The following is a 22187-nucleotide window of genomic DNA, read 5'->3' on the forward strand; positions in this document are numbered from 1 at the left end:
AAGAAAGGCAAAGACAAGGAGGGGGAGAGAGTCCATTCACAATGTCTTTGCCATTTACAATTAAGTTTAGAGCAAGGGTGAATACAGCCAATAGATTTGTAACATTTCAACACCCACCCCCTTTCCTGTAAATTCCTGCAGAACTTTGGCAGCAGAAAGCATAACTATGCTAGAAGTAATGGAATTACAAAAGAAAGAAAGGAAGGGAGTGTAAGCAGTGGGAATAGGAAGAAATAGCTCAACAGATACTTTTCAATTTATATACACACCCTTCTCACATAAACAGAGGTAGTTATCAGCTAACTGACTATTAGGTCGTTAATCAGCTTATCTTCTGAGAACAGTGTTTGGGTGTACAATCAACTACTTCTAGACCACATGTCTCTCCCAAAGACCCTTCAACACTGCAGCTTTTGTTTTTAAGGTAAGCATCAGCAATGCTCTTTTTCCTTTGATAGTACATGTATTTGTGTGGCTATAACAAACTCTAAATAACCAGACAGATTCAAGATGTCATCATTCATCATCAGTAGCTGAATCCACAGAGTTATCATCAGAAGCCTTCATTCCAACAAGATGCCCAATGCTGGGCAGCTGTGTTTTCTGTAGGATCTCTGACTCAGCAGCTAGCACACTGAATAATGAAGCATGGGCAATTACTGAAAATAAGTGTTCTCCATCACAGGCTACAGTTCTCTTAGTTTCCAAATTTAAAAAAAAAAAGAATAAAAGACATGCATGGATTGTTGAACTTTTTTTTCTTTTGGATAATTCAAGTAAATGGACTTTGAAGGAGAAAAAAAGACTATAAAGCTTGGCACAGCAAAACATTTCCATACATATCTATAAACAGGCCTATAGCTAGTCTATAATAAAGGAAACTGTGCAAATCAACTTAGGCACAGTATCTTCAAAATAGATGTACTACCCACAGTCAAACGTGAAGCTATTCCGAGAAATGCTGAAGAAAAACCTTCTCCCATCAGTCTGCCTTCTCCACAAAATCAGTTCAGCCAAGAATTGCGATAGGAGGGGGATGCTTTGGTGGAAGAAGAAAGGGCAGCGCCTCCCGCTCTTACACAGGTGTGACTCCCATCAGGGCACTGGGACATCTTTTGCTCAGAGGTGACCGTGCCTGTGGTTTAGCTGGAGTGACTCAAACCGTGCCTGCTGGCAGGGCTGGTCAACCCTTGCTGCTGAGATTTCTGCACATGACTAGAATAATTTGAAACATGAGCTTGGGCATTGCTGAAATTATATTTTAGGACGTCCCACATGGACAAGCAGATGACCGAATATTGTAACAATCTACTTGAATCAAATTAAATCATTATTATTGCTCCTAAAGCAATTCTATTTATGGTAAGTTACAAGCAGGCCATGTTTGCTGGTGAAGTTTAAGGAAAGCCAAACCATTGAAATGGATGAAGTCACTGAGCAGAAGAAACCATCAGAAACCAAGGCTGCCTTGACCCGCTCACCCTGCCATGGCCAGCAGGCAGCTCTCTATGAATGCAAAGAAATCCTTAGTTTCAGTTCATTCTGATAATTGCATTCCACTCGCATTGCTAATCTGCATTTAAACTAACTGGCATATAAAATACATTCCTACTTTATGTAGAAAAATTAGTGTAAGATGGTAACAGGTGCTACTGCTAAAATCCTGCAGGATTATAACCTGCCAGGAATATTTTCATTAACAGGTTTAATCAAAACATTGCAGTCAACTTATTTCTCCAGCTGGGGACAGTGGCAGGGAGGGATGGGCTGGTCACACACATGTAGGGACTGGCTGGCTCATGCCCAGGAGCGGGCTGTGTGCCACTGTGTTACTCACCTGGGTGTGGAGATGGGCAGCTAAACAGCTCACAAACAACACCCTTGATATGATGCATCTGAGTGGGATGCAAAGAATGGCCGAAAGTGGTGTAGTTGTGTGAAAATATGTTAATTTGGTTACCAACAAAGAGGGAGGGGAAAAGTAATCTTTCAGGGAGGGACAGCAGGGAAATGTGACCTAGAGTACAAATACAAACATGGCAGAAATCGATTATCTGAATGAAGCTTTCCCATTTGCTGATCTAAACCATAATTAAACTGCAAATTCAAATCAATATAGCCTGGTGCTATCTTATCCTCTCAAGTTTTGTATATTTTATTTACACATAATTAATGAACTTCCTTTGACATGTCCTGGATTTAGAGTGCATGAGCAGGCGGTGAATAGTAAGCAATGAAAATGCTGCACTGCTGCTTTTCCATTTGAGCGCAAATAATGGCAACAGAACTCAGGAATTCGCTCCAGTAACGGGGAAATGGCATCAGAGAAATGTCTCCCTGCTTATTCAGACCTTTAGCTGGGGAAGAATCAGGAGCAGTATCAATGTTAATTAGACCACCAACTGCACCATGCAGATCTCCTGCACCAAAGTGTAAAATCCCAAATTGGTACAAGCAAAGCATTTTTACTGTCCCGGGAAGAACAGGGAAAGAGAAAAGAAAAAAAAAAAGGGAGAGCAATTGTGGCTTTCATCAAGTATATTTTGTAATTGTCCATTAAAATATGTACCCACATCACAAAACACTTTAAAAAAACCAAGTATTTTTAATTGTATGTACAATAATGCAAAAATATGCCTAAATATGTATCTAATGCAAAAAAATAAACCATTTAATAAAATCTCCCTTCAAATGTCCCCTTGCTCTTCAACACATTAAAAAAAGGACAGAGCTCAGTAAACAAACAGGAGTTAAAACACAAACTAAAAGATGAGAACAGTGCAAAGCAGACTCTGAGGAATGAGAATGGAGAGGCATCTGACTCAGCTTCCCATTCCCCTGGATTTCACCATAACTACGGTGCAACTTTGTCCTATGCCAGTTGAATTTGGTTTTAAAAAGTCACCCTGGTATTCAAGCTATAAGAGGCTGCCTACGGCACTCATTTCCCATGTGACCAAAAAAAGTTAATGATAATCCAACTAAGCACCCTTTAAACCCCCTTAAACAGGGATGAATTTCACCCTAGGCAAATATTTCAAGTTCTGTATACCACTGCTAAGCAAAGAGACCTCGTCCAACCAACAATATGGACTAAAGTCTACCTGGACAACTGTGGTGGGAGAGAGACTTCTGCTATTTCATGGTGTGGTGGGTTGACCTTGGCTGGACACTGAGCTGCTATGGAGAAATGAACTCCATCTCAGCCAGACCCAATACACACCGCTACTTGTTCAGTCGTTTATTCTTTCTGCATTCTCTAGGGAACTGCAAAGAGGGCTCTAGTCTTAGAATTTCAGTAACACAAATATTTTGTGTTTGTGACTTTGCAATTTCACTGGTAGTTGGGCTTCTAAATATTTCTGAAGACTAGGTCCAAGTTAAATGAGGTCTGAGTTATATGAGACACTTCAGTTGCAAACAAAAATGCTGATCTGATTCTTACTTGGATGAGTTTAGGTGACTGATGTGTATCCTTTATCTTGCTAGAGTTACTGCCCTCAGAGTACAGCAGGCTGCATGTGACACAGCTCTTGTCTGCAAAAGCAATCGGAGGAGGTTTCAGTACTGCTCCCTCAGGAAAGGTGGCAGGAACTGAAGCGCTATTTAAAAAACCTGCTCATAAGGCACTGGTGCAGCAAGGTTTGGGATGAACATGGTTTGTTTTACGATTCCTATTTTTCAACTGTTTAAAAGTCAGTCCATTAAATCAAGCATAAATAGCAATAAAAAGGCATTAGAAAAGTTCGAAACCAAAGAAATCAACTTAGTATTGGAAGTTAATTTACGACAGTCTCTCTTCAGTGCACACACAAGATCCTGCATGTTATTTTGAACTCATTGTTGGCTCATGCTCACCCAATATACAAAAGTCCCCCGACAAAGTCGTGATGCGCTGAACATCTTCTACGAACAAGAAACTTTTAGATGACATAGTTACACATTAAACTTACAGACCGTGGACAGGAACATACATTGGCTCACCCACTGTACATATCTATTCAAAGCTTTAACAGCATAAGAATATACACAATATATACACTTAATTCACACAGTAAAACAGCCCTCAACGTCTGCTATTTTGTAGGGCTATGCATTTCTTCTATTAAAATTCCACACATGGAATTATCTCTGTGCCAGCTCCTCTTCATAAGCAATAGGATCACTTCAAGGTAAATTAGCTCTTCATGTATATGTAAGAGAAACAGGGAAAGCTCAGCCTCTAGTCATCACTGTCACTCCCAGACTCACTCAACTGCAAGTCATTTCCTATGGAAAACAAAAAACAACAAAACACAACAAGTGAGTAGGTGTTAACTCACATTTCATGGCAATCAAACCAAAAAACGGTCACGTTTACACTGGAAGATTTAAATAAGAATAACATATGAAATTAATGCCAACATCATCTGTCATTTAATGGAACTGCTCTCCATGCCCAAGAACATCAAGAACTGCCAATACACAGTTGGATCCAGGCCAAACCAAGCGTCCTTGGCTCCACAGCCACCAAAGTCACTCCCTGGTGGGACAACAGCCCTCTCCATGCTAGCAGCTGTGGAAAGCATTCCACAGCCTCCACGCAGCCAAGCTCCCGTATATGGCTCTGGGACAAGGCACTGGGGAATTCCTTGGCTTTCTCAGCCCTTTTTAAAAAGATTTTTTTTGCTTAAGGCCATTTGGGTAGCCAAGACAAGGCCTCCACATGTCAATAAACCAAAAGGAATGTTAAAGCCATCACAGCTCAAGGCTACTGGCTGAACTAAGCTGACGCGTGTTGTGACTGCAAAAGCTCCCCTCCAAAGTGCAAAGAGGGATTGGACTAAAGGCCAGGATATGGATCAAACTTACCGTCTCAGATCCTGTTTTGCAGAGCACTTGTGATTTGGTGAGGTGGAGGGGATAAAAAGGGGCAAGAATCATGCTTGTGTTCTGGTAACTCAACCTAGCTCTTCCAGCATTCTCCCACGGCCCTGCCCCAAAACAGCTGCAGAGCAGCTATGCAACAACTATGCCCTGGATTTCATCCCCTCTACCCTTTTACAAGGCAAGAACTTGGGTTAGCTGCGATTCTTCCCATAGCAAAAGGATTTTAAACCCAAAGGCAAAAAACACTGCCTGAGTAGAAGAGCTACCCTACCAGTTCCCAGATTCTCCTGCTGTCAGAAGCTTCTTATCATTCAGTGGCCTGTGCAGTATTGTTTTCATGGCCCAGGAGAAGCAGGAAGGAGGCTGCTCACAACCAGACACAGGGAAATGTACAGAGTCCTAATGACTTTGCTGAACTTTGGATTTCACTTAGACATTCACTACTGGCAGGAAGACTGACAGGGCTCTACAGTTTTCCAGCAGGCCTTTTTGGTATGGTCTGTACATTATACGTGTCTTCTCAAAGCTGGAAACCCTACATACATCTGTATTCAAACTCTACTGGTTCCCTATGTATGAGTGCCAAGAGATGCACACAAACATGCCTCAGGAGGAATTAAGAACAATTTATGATAATTGTAAATGCAATATTTTAACTTCACTGAGTTAGAATACACCTGATCTAGCATAAGGAAAGAGCAACACAGATGTACAGCATGTCCCCAGAGAGATCCTCATGGGACAGAACTATGCTCTAAAAATGTTTCTTACACTTCTTAAAGGGTGAAGTGAGCTTGTACTGATTCAATGCTTGCAAACCCGTAGCTGCAGTATTTTAACCAAACACACAGCACTTTAAGTATCCCTTCAAAATGTGGTAGTTGTGAAAATACAGCTGAGACCAACACAATAAATACTCTGACAAAGCAATAGCAGAGATCACAGAGATTGTGCATTTATGAACACAGAACAGCCTTGTGCCATTCACAATTCTTTACAGACCTTTAAATGACAGCCCCCCTATTTCCATCTAATCTGTGTTTTCACATTAAAGTAATCCCCATCCTTCAGTGCACCAGATCCTCCCGCACCAGTGGGTAAGTTCTTTTCTACACACTCATTCCACCTGGAGGCCTGAATAAAGGCTCACCAGAGCCAATGGGGGCCACTGCCCTGATGCCCGCAGGCTCTCCATACCTTCAGAAAGTTCTCAGCCCTCTGTTCACAGAATGTGCCCACGTATTGAAATTGTACTGCATGCCAGTGCAACTCCCTGGGACTACTCTTTGGCAAAAAGGCACTTCATGGAATTTAGCCTAACGTGCTAAGTAAATGAGCGGTCTTAATCAGCTTTCAACAGTGAGAAGACACAAGCATTTACTTACGGAGCGTGTTCATGAGCTGATTGCTTCCTTGCGGCCTGCTGGTGCCGTTAGCGACAGCATTCCTGTTGTTATACTGCTGGTGTGGTGGTTGGGAAGGGGAAACATGTGCTGCCTCTTCCCCCTCACTGCTGGAGCTTTCATCTTCACTCCCAGATGAGCTTTCTGAATCCGATGAGCTGCTCCCACTGCTGCTGCTCATCTGCTCAATAATTTCAACCTCTGCTCTCAGCTCTGAAATAAAAAGACATACATCTGGTTGAAACCATAAACAGGGCCCCATGGAATTTTGGAAAAGAATGTGAAAATGCAATAGTTTTGTCAAGTATAATTTGTCACGCCAAAATATCTCACATGAAAGAGAGACACAGGAAGGGAAACAAAAAAATTCTGAACACTTTTTTACTTATTTCTGTAGCTAAATTTAAAGAGGCAACAGCATAGGTTAGTATCAGAAAACCTTCCCTTCCACTATTATTCTTTATGTACTTTACACTCCTGAAAGCACTTCCACCTTCTTTATTTTCGACAGGCTATATATGCTCTACATACAAAGTAAGTATCTTTCCTGATCAAGGAAATCTAAACCTAAATTGTTAAATGCCAGTGACATTTAGGCTTTTGGAAAATACAAAAAATGGGGGGAGGGGTGTGTGTTGGGGGAACATGGACACGGGCAAATGATCACAACAGAAAATGCCTCAGCTTCAGCTAATATGTGAAACTGTTCCAGTGCAGTACCAGAGCTCATTTTAAACAAACTTAAGAAGCAGATGAGTGACATCAAATAATCTTGCAGCGGAGCAGATGAGAATAGCTGAGAATTTTCACATGTTGGAGAGTGGTAAAAATACCATAACCTGCTACAGAGCATACAAGTAGCCAGGAAAATAAGGAAACTACTCTGAAACTTGAAAGTTATTCAAGTCAGACACTCCCCACTTCAGGGTTTCCAGTGCAAAGAAACACTGGAGTACCATGACAGCACCACAACAGCTAGTGTTGGCTGAATGACTGGTTATTAAAGAGCTATTAAGGTAGGTCACCCCAAATCACATAATTATGACACATTTAACAATATTGTAAGTGGCCTAAACACTACTAGACGACAATTCTTTTGTATCTACCGACAAAGCTGAGTATGTAATGACTCAGTTCACTTAGGCAGGTTTCCATGAGAGCAACATTCACACATATTTTAAGCATAGGATGCGAAACCCTCAAAATTTAGGCTTTTGTTGTGCTGGCAGTTTTATAACCACAAGGTATATACCCTGGAGAAGTCACATGCTAAAGGGACAAGAATGAAGGAAGGGAGAGATGAGGTATTATCACCTCTACCTGACAAATGGAGAACTCATGCCAGGAGTAATTCACTTAGGTAAGACGTGTGTCAGAGTGAGATGAACCCCAGCTGCGCAGATCATGACACCTTTCTTGTGTATGGCATAGACAGATCATGTACAATTACTGCTTCCTTTATGTAAAAATGGCACAATTTAAATATATCTTATCTTCATCCCCTGCAGGAGTAAATCTGAGCAACTGAAAGTCTTCTCTTCTTTAATAAGATCCTTGGGCTGCCTAACATTATAGAATAACAGCTAAGTTTTCAGCGTCCACAATATTTACTGGAGAGAATTCCTCTAGCTCAGCACGTATTAGTTTGAGAAATTATGTTTTCTTTTGCCAGTTTTAAAACCACTATTTTTCAATTTCAAAGTTCTCAATTTCAAGTGCTATAGTTATACTACAGCTGGGCATTTAAGGATAGCGGTGTTGTTCCTCCAACTTACTTCCTAAATCTAGATCCCTGCCTAGACCACCTATGCTCTCTGTACTTTATTAGTATGCCAGGTAAAACCTACTCTCATCCCAAAGACATAGCATATGAGAACATTGGAAGAGGGAGGAAGAATATATGATTAGGCCAACAGAAGATACTACGTTGTACTATAATGTCTTTCTCCCTTATGTCCTCCCAACATGGTCTTGCAGGCTTTAAAAATCCATTTCAGGCCTGGAGTCTGATACAAAGACAAATGAGCACTTGTAAGTCACTGTTCTCAGCCTATTCATATAGAGGATTTCAAATTGTAAATGTTCCTTGCATTCAAGGCTAAGAAATTAATAGGGGAAAGCTATAGGAAAGATAAGCAATAAGGGTTCTTTCCCTTTAAAATGCTCAGGTTTAAACTTTTTTTCCACAGCGTAATGATGTAAAATTTCCACATACTTCTATTGATGGAGTTGTTAGTTGCAAATTAAAGTGATGATAATAACACATTGTTAAAATATCCTGCATTGCAGCAAGCACAACTCCCTGTCACAGTCCATGTTGCAAAAAGATACAATAAACAAGTCTAACACAAGACAGGTGCCTGAGAATTACACATGTATGCTTACATAGCTAGAGTCTGTGGCTGAAAAGGAGCAGTGTTGGCACACAGGCTAAGAACAACAGAGCCCAGAAAGCAGCATTTAAAATAGTATGAAGGTGAAGAGATCTAAGGCACTGGTGGTGAGAGGGAAAAGGTGAAACAAAAATGTAAGCCAGGGAACTAGGAAAAAAAAAAATCTAAGCAAGAAGTTTGAACTCTATACAGTAGGCAAAGAGATAACTGAAGGAAGGGATGCTGTCTGACCAATGAGAAAGAAAATTAGCCAGGCCAATTTTAAACAGAATTACAGATTAAAGTCAGAACGAAAAGTGGGGGTTTTCTCCTGGGGAAGCAGAAAACTAAGACCCCATAAAAGAGGTTTGGTTACGAGGAGGGAACAGTAGAATGCCTTGGAAGAAGTGGTAAGGCCCACTACACTGAATACAGGCAAGAAAAAGCAAAACAGCACCAGCATCACAAGCTTCAAGGACTGGGAAGTTATCAGTGACAGTGGTCACTGGTGGAAACTTGGTTAGAGTCCATCTTCTAGTGAATTTTTGCCTCACAGGCTGACAGCTTCCCTTGAGGAATGGGTTGTCTATTAATTTCTTGAGTCCAGAATTCTAAACATCTCATCTGCACAGATGAGAAAAAAACAATTGTTTTCACTAATATTATGGTGGCTGATGCAGCACTAGAAACCTGTCAGGCAGAACTCCAGCAGGACCACTAAGAAAGTCTGTTCAAAATAGTCTTGTGTCACACCATTAAAGACAGTAGCTAAGCCAGTGATGACACCAAGGCCTTGTAGGAAAAACATACCTGCTTTAGAATTGTCCAATTTTGCATTTTGCCATTTGACTGCTATGCTTAGTGCAGTTATAGGTACTGAAGCCATGGCTACACATTTCCTTGCAGTGCCTCCAATTAAAATAGTTGTGTGTGTGTATGTGTACATATATTCTAATCTGAAAAACAACAGTGTCTGACCTTTCCTAGATCTTTTTGCGTCATAAGATCAAACACCTCACGTTGATGTGCCTTTAAGTTTTAAAAGATGAGAAGAGTCAGGCTGTGCAGCAGTTACTTTTAAAAAAGCTTTCCATACAGCACAGTTCTGAACACTTGCCTTAATTGAGTCTACATCACCTGAAAAGGCTGACACTGCTGTGGGAACCTTAACTTTTCTACATTTCATGTTACAGCTGTAGGATTTCTTTCAAGAAAACAAAACGGCTTACTGTTTTACACTATGCAGCTTGTAGAGTAAAAAAACCCTCAAGATAAGAAACCATTATCCAAACAGAAGACTCTTTCTCAACAGGGCTGCCTTCTGTATATATTCAGTATCAAATACCTTATTTTCTTTCCATAATCATGTTTAACTGTTCTCACTTCTCTCAATTCCAATAGGCTATGAAGGATTTTTAACTAAAGCCCTAACCTTGGGCTCCAAGAATACCAAGGACTTTTAGAAAAAAGTCATTCAGCTTTAGGTAGGGTAAGATTGTTTGCCTATAGCAGAACATCTACTGTTAATAATAGTATGCAAGGTGGAGAGAAATCAATTTGATACTGGCACTTTGAGCATGTGGAGATGGCACATAAAAGAGGCAGTATTTTATACTGAAGTGCAAAAAATTTCATTGAGGTGTTCTTGAAAGACAAACAGTGCTATGGCACAATCCTCAAGCACTACAGCTGCATGTTAAGTGAATAAGATCTCACATTTTTAAGCACCGAGTTTAGACTCTCCAAAACATAAATATGTTTCTGTGAGTTTTTTCCCAAATGTTGCAATTATGTCAATGTTATTGACATATGTCAATATGTTGCATGCTGTAATTACATCAATGTTATTGAAAACATTTCTGTTGTGGTCAAATATGTCTGATGAACACCAATTACTTCATGCACATAAATGGCTATATTGTGGTATATGTCAGTAAATGTCTGCTGCTTAATGAAACATTATCAGATGTAGCTGAGTACTCAAAAGAACAAGCTCTTACCCCCTCCTATGCTCCCTTCAGGCAGGAGGATAATATAAAAGCTCTCAGGGGAAAAGATTCCTCAGGTGCAAAACCCTACACACAGCCTCCCAAAGGCCTCTCTCTGTGAAGGAAAGGAGTGATCCAACCCCCATATGCTCTGACTCTGTCCTCAGACACTGTTGTTTGGACAGCTGTGTAATGGGATAGAGAACTGACCTACCTGAAAGTTCATTTTCCAGCTCATCTATAAGTGGAGCTATGGAAATGTACCGGGGAAAGCAGAAATCTGCACTGAGGTTACCTTAAAACTACTGTTAAACATCGTGAGGACTGTGTGTCTTACCACACCCTTAAGTAGGGCACACTGGAAGCAAAAGAGTGTCATAGCGCCAGAGAGCCTTTCAAGCACCTCCTCTGGGGATTTTAAGTTCTGTGCTGTGTTCATTAAAGAAAAACCACAAATTTCAGCTTTATGTTTATCTATCTTTTGTACAGAGAAGGCACTACAACCAAAAGGAGAGCTACTACTTGAATGGAAAGAACACAGTCTCTTCAGAACTTACAAGTTTGTGTTCATAAAAAGACACACTAAGGGACGATAGCAAGTCTTACAGCTTTTATAGGTAAGTTTCATTAACTACTTTCATTGTAGAATAGTGCCATTTTAGTTCTACCTTTCCCAAGTAGATTCTTATCATATAAATGGTTTAGTAATGCTGATGCTCTAGATCCTCAATGCTGGAAAAAGTTCTATACTGTAAGCAAAAAACACCCTTGGCCAGGCACTTGGCTCTTTTTGGGTCTTGAACAAGTCTCCCTATAAAACACCAACTTGAACTCCTTTTATTTGTACAAGTCAGGTGCTCTTCTGCTTGATTTTAGAAACAAAGCTCTACAGGTTACTTATTTAGAGGTACTTTCCAATAAAAGATGAACAGGTGGCAAAAAAAAAATACTAGGACAGTTCTGAAAAATGTGACTTATACTTTAGACCACTAGAAAATGGTCTTGTAGAATAGATTTCACCCCAGATAATTATTTTACTATAACATGAACTTTACAGATTGCTGCAGGTATACAGAAGAGTGCCCCAAAGGTTAAGTGACTTATTACACCCTACATGAAAAGACATTTAAAATCCACTACTGATTCAAATTAAAAAGTTGTGTTATCTTTCTTCTTACCTATTACAGAAAATAAAAATGACAATGCAGCTAAGGGAACTGTAGCTAACAGAAACTCTCAGACGTTGATTCTGTCTGCTGACCAGCATCCAGGTATTGAAAATACTACTGCTGCAGAAGAGTCAGACCAGTCAGCACCTATGCAAACACACAGACAGCTTAGCAGTAAAAATGTCACCTAGTGATTACCATAAATTGAAAAAATACCCTGAGTAATTAACATCATCTGGGCAATTAACATAGGCTAAGTCTACAGACAAAAATAGCTATATGGGACAGAATAAAAAAAAGAGAAAGAAAATGAAACCCAGAAAAAAAAAAAACAGACAGAAAGAACAAGCTTACAGGCTTAAAATAAAATAAATACATCTGGTGCCAGAGAAGAAACACAAGAAAACCAAATAAAAATTTAAATTTAAAGTCTTCCTCATTCAGACTGTATTATCCACAGCAAAAACAGATATCACACCAGTACAAGGAGAAGGGCATGGGCAAGAAAGTGCATCCTGCCCACAGAGAAACACTGAGACAAAGCCTTGCTGGAGCAGAAGAGTGAGTTGAGCCAATCATCCCTTCAAGATACTTTAATATAAGTTTAGCAACTGTATGGCAGACGTGATCAAAGCTGCAAGGGAGTGGTTGTGGGAAAGGGGAAGTTGCAGGGTTGGTCTCTCTCATTCCTCCCCTACTAGCACTGTTTGGCACGGTGCAAGCTTGTCTCGTGCTGGGAACACAGCCACCTACCGCTTCGATCACACCGACAAATTCCAGCCTTATTCAGTGCCGGAACAACTTTTGTCCAAGTGACTTGATTGCCTAACTAGATCTTGGACCATTAACTTTTGTTATTGTTGTTGCCTAAGACACCCATGCAATTTGTATAGCACTCAGCTATAGGTTTCTGAATTCGGGTTTATATTTTTCTTCTTTTCAGAATGGAGAAATAATTTGGAAGATAGAAAATTATCCAGAAAGAGGAAGTTCTCTCATGCCAGGAGACTGCAGTATAAATATCTATTCTTGCAAAGGACAATAAATAATTCACTAAGATGCCTTAAAACAAGATATAAAGATGACAAAACAGCTGTCAAGTACCATCTTTTAATTCCTGAATGTTTTTAAAAATTGCGCAGTCATAGTTTTTATTAGTATGAAGAAAAACAGAACCAACCAAAACTCAGGAAACTACAAACCCTTCTTTACCTCTCTTAATGTCATCCAGCTGAGGCTCAGGTGAAGGGTTATCCTTCAAAGGAGAAGTTTTAGGTCCAACTGCTGGCTTGGTTGGGGCTCTGAACTGTGAGGGAGGCTGAGATGCTCGGGCAGACTGTTGTTCTATTCGGGCTTGGATCTTACTGCTGCCCTCTGCTCTGAAAAAACAACCAGAGATATTCAGCAATACTGTGCAACCGTGTTCAGCCTTTTCAATATCCCTGTACTAATCAATCATCTGTGACTTCTTTTTGTACAGATCTCTACTTTGTTATATAATGATAAAAGTGAAGTACAGCTTTCTGGATGCAACACTTGCTTTCAATAACAAAGAAACATATACAACTACACTGCAACAGCCTTACGAAATCTATTTTCAAATCCAGATGTGGTTTAGTGATGCCAAATTCTCTACTTGAAAAACAATGAAGGCTTTAATTTAGTAATTAATATTTGTATTTTTAAAAAGAAAAATCAATAACAGTAATTTAAAGTAACTACAAATCCTCTCATAACAAAATCCTGCTTAAAACAATCACAGCAAAAGAAACAATTTTCTCACTTGCAATTAAATCATCTCAAACTGAACTCTCTTAGAGGTCAACCTGCCAAGAGTAATCATTCCTACTGCTAAATACAGCATGCAAGCATTTAATTCCTGTTTTTCATTTGTTTGCTGTTAGTCCTTAAAAATAGTTTAAGCCGTTTCCTTAGCGGAAAATAGTGTCCACAATAACAGTATGCCTAACTGTTCAATTCAAACCAGGTATTTCTTCCTTTTACTGAATCAATTATGTGATTGAGACTGTAGGACAGTCAATAACCCTGGCAGAAAAAAAACCCCAAACAACAACTACGAAACCAAAATAGGTTCCTTCACAGTACACCATAATAAGGTTAAAGGGTGCAGGGTATTTATCAGGTAACACCAAAGCCCTCGGGGGTATGGCTTTATGTGGTGTAGCACAGAAGCAATCTACGTGGATATTAGAGCTCAGTTTCAGTTCTAGGAGGGTCGTACCTCAGCAGTGTTACACTTAGTGTCTGTAAACTAATCCCACTGAGAGATAAATTAAATTAGCCCATGTCAAACTTCCTGGGACTTCACCTAAACCACTTGTGGTACCTGAGCTAGTACATTCAGCATTTACTTGGGTATCTCTGTACCTCACTGAACTCTACATCCAGCCTCACAGAGAACCACCCCTTCATTTATCAGTGACATGCAGCTACTAGATACCACAGTAATGCAGTTTACACAGCCTATCTACAACAGAAGTGAGGATTTGGGAATATACTCACCGTATCAAGTGAAACATAAAAGCCAAAGGCTGTTTCTGGTAGTAATTATGCTCTTGGAACTACAGAAGGTTTTATGTAGAGTAAGTTCACTTACTCCCCTGTGAATGCCATCAAGGTGTTAAACACTAGTTCCCGCAGAGTGTCAAGAGGTCGTTAAAGATCAGAATAGCCAGGAAAAAAAACAAGGCACTTCTGATCTAGAAAATGAATGACTTTGCAAAGCACTAGTCCTCAAAACAGGGATCCCCAATTTCTTACTACCCTGCCTCTGCTTGAGAAAAATTGAAATATTTCTCACCACACCAGAGCCAAAACTCAGTGTATCCAAACACCTCCCTAAACTCAAACTGTCCTGCACTTAATTAATTCCTCTGACTTCAACTTCACCTGGATAAAGTTCAGCAGAACTTAAATTGGGAATTCAAGTCTCATCTGTGATACGCTCATGTCTGCTGGAAAAGATGAATGCCACATGGATGAGTTTTCACATCAGTGATTCAGAGTAGCGTTACATTGTCCATTTACCTTGAACTCAAGGTGTTCTTGGCAAACACCCAGCCAACTACTGATGAGCTGCAGACCACGTTTCTAGTACCTTTAGCAGCTGAGAGTTCTACACTGCAATTATGTGGGGTTTTTTACATAAACTTGTAAGGAGTTTCTTCTCCATGAGACATTTGAATAACTGCTTTCTCTTTACATCTCAAATAACCTGTGGTCCAGTGATGCTGAAAGCACACAATCCAGAGACTTCAGGTATTTGCTGAGCAGTAAGACTGCTAAGAAATGTTCCAACTGCATACTTTGTAGCATTTTGCGGCAAATTAAGAATATTGGGTCGGAAAGGACTTCTGGCTTCAGCAATTTTTCTAGGCAAAAACCTCATAACCATTTTTTCTACAGTTGTCCCCACCCCTCCACCAGCTGGAGGCTTTCATACTTGCCTTTCACTTTTTATATCACTAATCCAATACAGGGATGAGTGCTCTTTGTTCCCTAAGGTAATGTTATTAAAACATCATGACTCCCACAGGAACCTGTAAGGAACAAACCTAGAAAGTCCAATGGTCTAATATCTCCATGGTCTTTTGCAGCTAAATCAGAGATTCCTGAAACACATCCTATCCTTCAGCCAGCTTCTAAAGCCTCAAATCATCAGAGGTGTTTCATCACAAACTATAATTACGTCATTTCAGCAGTGGAGAATTTACAAATTCTTTACTCTTGGATTCATACTTGGGACATGATAATTGGCCATGTAAAGGCCACAAGGCTTAGTAATTAAACATCACTACAAAATAAAAAAAGAGTTCTGTTTCAAAAAACAGTCTGAAGAACAAACTTCAGCAAGAATTAATCCTATCAACAACCGTGTCCCCAGCTTTACCTTGTTTTCTTGACTTGAATGCTGCTACTAAGTTTTTCCAGCACATATTCCCCAGTGTCATGATTGATAATAAGCACACAGTCCTTCTGATATGGCCTTTTATTTCCTTTAAAGACAGTCATTGGTGGAGTTGAACCCTGGTACAAAGAAAGCGCACATATTTGTTTGGTTATATTCCCCTACCCAAAAGTTTTTAAACACTAAGAGAAAAGAATATATGCATTGTTCTGAACAAGAGGCTAAGTACTTAATGTTTAGTTCCTACAGAAAACATTCATTAATGAGAAGAGAAAAACGCAAAGAAAATGCGCAGTAGATCAGACATTTCCTCACAGCAATATTATGCCTTTCATCATTTTAAGTGTCTCTGCAGTGACAAAACATCTTCTCCACGGTTGCCATTATTTACAGTTCTCATTTCTAAAATGGCAGCATAACTATATTTGCATAGCTGGCCCTGACAAGTGTTAGAAATCTTCTTAGTGTTTCTGCTATGGAAATCATGGGTTTGGATAAGAAATAAAATTCTAATTATTTGTGTAGCACAACTATTGCCCAAAGAAATATGTGGTCAATTGAAAAAGAATTTAAACTGCTTTGTATATTTTACATATATATATATATATATATATATCAGTATTTTCATGGTGGATTACAAGCAACTGTCACAAACTATGCAAGACTAGCTGCTCTCTTAAAAGTTAGATTAGCACGTACATGCCCATGCAATTATACTGAAATGTCTTCTCAAAAGCAAACAGCACATTGTGATGCCTTCCAGAGAGTCCCAAAGTCCTCACAAGGCTGCATAGAGCCATAGAAGTCTAAAGGCTTAGACTTAGAAGCAATAAAGGCAACAAACTCCTGTGGTGGTGCACACTGGCTAACTGATAATGCCAAGATCATGCTCAGCTGGGCTGCATCCACGCACAGGCTGGTTCATACACCCGGTTTTGGGGTTACAGCGGGTGGAATTTATGGTCTGTCTGCACATAACAGGATGGATGCACATCTGGCCACGTCACAAAGGCCGTGACATATGTTCTCAGCTATGAAACATTCTCAGACTTCTCTGTAACGTATAGCTTCTGTAAAAAAGAAATTTTTTAAAAATTACATGTTTATTCATATTCACCTTTGCACATGCTGTAGGAAAGCAACTAAAATCAGGGAGAAAAGGAAAAAAACTGCACTCTCCTACATTTTATTCTGAATAGCAAAAATGAACAACCATATTTTAACCATTTGGAGAGCAATTCCTATTCTCCATATTCCTAAGAGACAGAATATATTTGAATTTAAAATAGGTTCTGAACAATAAAGGTGAAAAATCCAAATTCCCAACAAAGACACAGTAAGAAATACAAACACAATTCAGAAAGGATGTCTCAAGGAAGTCTAGTCTTCAAAGGCACGTTACATTTTTATCATTCCTACATTTAAGAGAGGAAAGCAAAATTTAAGAAAATAAAAAGCAAGCTGAAAGTCAAATCCTGCTTATTGTTGACAACTAAGTCAGGAAACGTAGAATGCACAAATTTAATGAAAATTGATCAAAGTTTGTTCGTTACCCAGAAGCCCCCTTACTCAGCAAAGACCGTGATCTTGGCTAAAAAAATACGTAGAAATGTAACTGCTTAAGCAAATTAAGAGTCCCACTCATTGACATAAAATTAAATGTATAGGGTTTATGTTAGTGTCTAAATAACACTGGCTTACAGATTGTGCTGGTTACAGAATAGAAGAAGGAGGAAGGTGAAATAAGTAACATTTAATCAATTTGTTTTCACTCCTGATGGTTTTTTGCCTCCCAGAGTTCAAGAAATGTTTGGACAATGCTCCCAGGCATGTGGTGTGATTCTTGGGGTTGTTCTGTGCAGGGCCAGGAGCTGGACTTCAATGATCCCTGTGGGTCCCTTCCAACTCAGGATATTCTATAATCCTCTATAATCTTCTTCTGTAGTAATCTAACGAACAGAAATTCCTCACTTCCCCAACCCAGACTGTTTATCAAATATTAAAGTCACTAAATCCACATGTAGAAATAGTATTTCAAGCAGCAAGGGACACCAAAATATCTCTGCTGAACAAATTATCAGGGATATCCTCAGGGATCAGGAAATTAAAAAAAAAACAACAAAACACTTAGAAACTGAATCCTATCCAGTTGTTGGGCAACTGGGAACAAAAACAAGATCCAAGAAATTCAGTAAAACTTGTCAGGACAAAATGATCTCAAAACTTCTCACTCTTTTCCAGCACGCCTAGTGTTTTCCAACTCTCTGTCCGTAACAGAGGCAGCACTGCCCTGGAACAACACACACATAGTGGCTTGGCTGCTTCAGCTTCTGAAGCACACTATAAGCTTAAAGCTGTTCATACTCGGGGGAAGAGAATCAAATTAAGCTCATCAGTACAGAGATCTGGAAAGGAACATTACAAGTGATGTTGCTGAACACAAAAGATGAAGGAGTAACACTGTTTCCCATCAATCCAAGATGAATGCTGCTATTAACTGCATTGTTACCTGCTCTCAAATAGCACTACCATGCTCATAATTTTCATAGACCTGTATGTGATCTCCCGCAGCACTAAAGGTGAGCAAAGCCATATAAAAACCAGGAGCAGGGCAAAGCAGGCTAAAGCCTCATTCGGTGAGAATTATCACAGTACCAGTCAAAGCCACCGAGGTGCTAGAATAAACACTACCAAAAGGATCTGACACACAGCTTCCAAACTCACTGGTGCCCCCCTGCAGCCACCAAACCCATTGATATCTGTGAATTCTGGTTTATTGGCTTGACACATGGCATTAAGTTCAGCTAATAAAACAAATCCAGTTCCAGCGTGTGAGCACTTTCTTTTGTTTTGGTAAGGAAATGACTGAATTCTCTGTTACAAAACAGCTGCACCTATAAATGGTTTGATCACTTGTTTTACTGCTGTTTGACCATCATCCTCACACAGTTGATCTTTATGGCATAATTAGAGAAGGAAGTGGATGGGAAGCCACTTCATTGCTGCTCACCAGAACCACCCCCCTTGCTTCCACTAATAAACGTAAAGACAGGGAATCCTCTATGTCCTATCTGCACGTTTCAGTAATGGCAGGAATATGCTTACAGGTCTACCTGCGGCTCCTGAACATCAAACCTTGACTAAAGCCCAAGTTACACTGCCTTGCTTCATTAAGCCATAGGACTAAAAACAGATGGGAACCAGGCATACAGCTTCAGTTAACAGTAAATGTCTCCTTGTTATTCGAGGAAGAACAGGAAAGAAGGAACCAAAAAGAAAGAACAAACTGTAACCTTACAAATATAACCCTTCACTAAGATCCAATTGTTCAGTCCTTTCCTAAGGTAACACACTATAAGTCTGGCCACTCAAATATTGAACCCACTAATGTTAGCAAAGACAAAAGTGAAAACAGCCTTTACATGAGACTGAAACTACACTGTAAATTTGCTGGAGAGTAAACAAGGACACATACATAACAGACTTACTGGAATATGTGGCAAAGTGATTGTAACGTCATCTCCTTTACCCACTTGGAGGTCCCCCTCACAAGATGTATCAATTGATGCTGGCTTAAAATCATCTGAAGAGGAAAACAATTGTGATTACATTTCTTAGAGTCTTCAAAAGCGTCATCTTGCCCTGCAGAGAGCCAGCATACACTTAACTGTGATTATAGGGAACGCTATAATACACATTAGCGTTTACAGCAGGGGTGGAATAACACACCAGGACACTGTGCCTACATGTAGCGCCCCAGTCATATGATGGTACCATATTCTGAACTTCCCTTTCAAAATGGAAAAAAGGTTTTAGACCTTGTGTTTGAAGACTAAAAGTAGACTTCTCCAAACCCCAGGCTTTGAGTGGCACTTAGTTTTGCAGGCAAGTGTAAAACTGTACCATGCATCTCAAGAGTATCAACTTCCCAGACCTGGGCTCTGCATGGCTCTTGCCAATTCCAAACCTGAGGGCTCTCTCTGTGACAAACACTACTTTAGTGACACCAATTCATTTAGCCTCACTGATATTTCCGGCTATTTAACAGCCTCCACAATAGCAGCAAAAGTTCCACAAGGGTGGAGGCGACCTCAGATCTCACTTAAGGGGGGAAAAAAGAGGCGCTGATCTTAATTCAGCAGTCTCCATGTTAGTCCAAAGCCACTGTGGATAAAAAGCATGACAAAAGGGAGGCGTGACAAAAGGCTTTAAACTAACACTCATTTTAAGTATTTTTGCTCCATTGTATAGAATGCTTTGTCTCCCCATCAAGGGACTTCTGTTTAATATATTCATTTCAACTAAGAACATGTTAAGTTAAAAGTATTTTCCCCTCATTATTCTGTTGTGCTAATGAGCCATAAAAAAAAAGAAAAAAACTATCAGAACCTCTAATATTCTGACAGAGGATTTAGACAAAGTGAAATAATTTCAGACAGATATAGGTTGGTTTGTTTTGTTTGTTTTTAAAAGAATCCTCCATTCAATTATAGCATCCTTGGATATGAAGAGGTGCAATTATATTCATGATCAAGGCTTTTAATTACTGCGTTGGTTACGAAATTATTACCTCAGAACAAATTTAAAATATAATTCCACTATGAAAAACACATTTGCAGAAAAAAAACCCCAACCCTGGCTCGTAATAAATTCTCATTAAGAGGATGTTAATGTTTAATTGAGTTTTACTTTGACAGCACAACAAGCGGAATCAGACACACTTGACTTAATCCTCATGCCTTAACTGCCAGATCAAATCATAGCCTTCATTTTCATCTGAGCAATCTGTTTCTAGCTATTGTTTCCCACCTACTTTATGTGCAAGCTTGCTAAATAAAACAAACCAGCTGCACAAGAGCTAGTGTCTTTGCCAGAACCGGATCAAGAATTTCAACAGCACATTTACTAACTTAAAAGGAATATCGCTATCACACTTCTTTCTTAGGTATAGCAAAACAAAGTTAATTTAAACAAACACTCAAAAAATTGTTCTCATTTTGTTAGCTTATTAGGGCCACATGCTTGGTTAACCTTGGTGTAGATTGAATGCACATACTTCCCTCCAAATGTTACCCACAGTCTTTTTTCCAAAAGTCAATTGCTTTTAAGAGGTGTTTTCCAAGGACAATCCAGTTTCTCAGTACAGTATTTCATAAATTTTACAGAAAGGAATGAAGTTTTTTAAGAAGGTCAAAAAAAATTTAGCCTACAAAATACTCTTCATTATGGTTTGCGTGAAGAGGATTATGGGAACAATACAATGTTTGGATCCCAGATAAATCATTCCAGAACAACAGTTCGGAAAAAAGAATTATAACCAGGCAATAAAGAGATCTCACTTCAAAGTCACAGATGGAAAATAGAGTGCATAGAAAGATCCTTTGAAATAAAACTGCATTCTTTCAGTTGCAGTCTGAAGAGCTTTGGCTTTGCAATCTCTTAGGAAATTGATTATTGAAGCACTTTTCATTTGAGAAATCCAGTATATTTCTACTTGGATATGGCCTAGGCTTAGGCACTCGGGTGAGCAATATCACTGAAATTTCTTACTTGCAGTGGATGAATATGGGCCATGAGATTGGGCCTAGAATTATGCATCATAAACCAAAAATCCCACTGTTGTCTGTGCAAATTGCCCACTTTCATAGAAAACACGTGAATTATAAGTTCTTAATTCTTTTCATTTACTGTTGATGGTTTACTGGTCATTTTAGTAAAAGTTCCTGGTCTCATTTAGCTTCGAATTCTTGCCCAGAGAATTCAAGTACAGAGATGCAGTGAGTTCCCCTTCAAAACAATCTTCTAATATGGAATTCACTGCACCTAAGGCAAAATAGAGCAGTTGGAATGACATATGGTACCTTAAACAAAGATATAAACTACTCTCTCAATTATAACTGCTTGAGACCCTACCTCAGGATTCATCTCGCATTTATTAGGCATTACTGTATGTGTCCGAAGCCTTTCTGCTTGCTTTCCTTGGACAGTGATTTTTTACAGGTGGCTGGAGCCGGGACAGCCAGGACAGGGCTGCTGGACTACACACTGCCTCATCACGAAAATACCCAGTTAAAAATCAAACTGCGGGTGCTCCGGCTGCCTCTCCAGGCCGGGGCCTGCGGTGGGACCTGTCCTGCAACTGCCACAAAGAGAATAACATAAATGGAAAAGCCACCCCTCGCGGAAGGGGGGGGATCTCTTTATGTTTCCAAGCGGCTAATGAAAAATTTCCTAAAGCTGTTTGTCCGCCCTGGCCTGCCCCGCTCAAACCTCCTCCTTGCCAGCATCCACCCTCCCCTTTTCCCCGGGTTGGACACCTCCCCGGGAAAAACACTCGTAGGGATGGCGGGAAGATTGGGCACGTAGGGAGCGGGAAAGGGGGGGGAGACGGGCGCGCAAGGGGCAGGAGGGAAAGGGGGGACAAGGGCGATAAAGGGGCAGGAGGGAAAGGGGGGACA

At 39.9% G+C, this 22187-nt stretch overlaps 1 protein-coding gene across 4 annotated transcripts; it reads right to left on the reverse strand.

The window, feature by feature from the left end:
- Positions 1 to 2527: 2527 nt before the first annotated feature.
- On the reverse strand, positions 2528 to 22059 carry EAF1 (ELL associated factor 1). 4 transcript variants are annotated; one of them, XM_017818020.1, is made up of 6 exons: positions 21643 to 22039; positions 19218 to 19312; positions 15712 to 15848; positions 13014 to 13180; positions 6255 to 6485; positions 2528 to 4269 (listed from the first exon to the last, which is right to left on the reverse strand). In XM_017818020.1, exons 3-6 carry the CDS (start codon positions 15831 to 15833, stop codon positions 4223 to 4225), a joined length of 567 nt encoding a protein of 188 aa, XP_017673509.1. In that variant the 5' UTR covers positions 15834 to 15848; positions 19218 to 19312; positions 21643 to 22039; the 3' UTR covers positions 2528 to 4222. The 4 variants fall into 4 exon arrangements, with proteins under 4 accessions (XP_017673509.1, XP_017673508.1, XP_017673511.1 ...); XM_017818019.1 differs by lacking the exon at positions 15712 to 15848 and having other exon boundaries at positions 21643 to 22059; XM_017818022.1 differs by lacking the exons at positions 19218 to 19312; positions 21643 to 22039 and adding an exon at positions 16429 to 16599 and having other exon boundaries at positions 13014 to 13175.
- Between the last annotated feature and the right edge of the window lie 128 nt (positions 22060 to 22187).

The sequence above is a fragment of the Lepidothrix coronata genome, unplaced genomic scaffold (assembly GCF_001604755.1).
Source record: "Lepidothrix coronata isolate B3197 unplaced genomic scaffold, Lepidothrix_coronata-1.0 Scaffold64, whole genome shotgun sequence".
Lineage (NCBI taxonomy): Eukaryota > Metazoa > Chordata > Aves > Passeriformes > Pipridae > Lepidothrix > Lepidothrix coronata.

What these genes read in the sequence shown, in the direction of transcription:
- EAF1 (XM_017818019.1), bottom strand. Translation starts at nt 21,672, where the DNA reads ATGCCTAATAAATGCGAGATGAATCCTGAG. An exon ending in TCACTTTGCCACATATTCCA is followed by an intron (nt 13,181 to 19,217) that starts GTAAGTCTGTTA and finishes TTGTTTTTTCAG; the next exon opens with AGCAGAGGGCAGCAGTAAGA. An exon ending in TCAGCTCATGAACACGCTCC is followed by an intron (nt 4,270 to 6,254) that starts GTAAGTAAATGC and finishes TGTTTTCCATAG; the next exon opens with GAAATGACTTGCAGTTGAGT.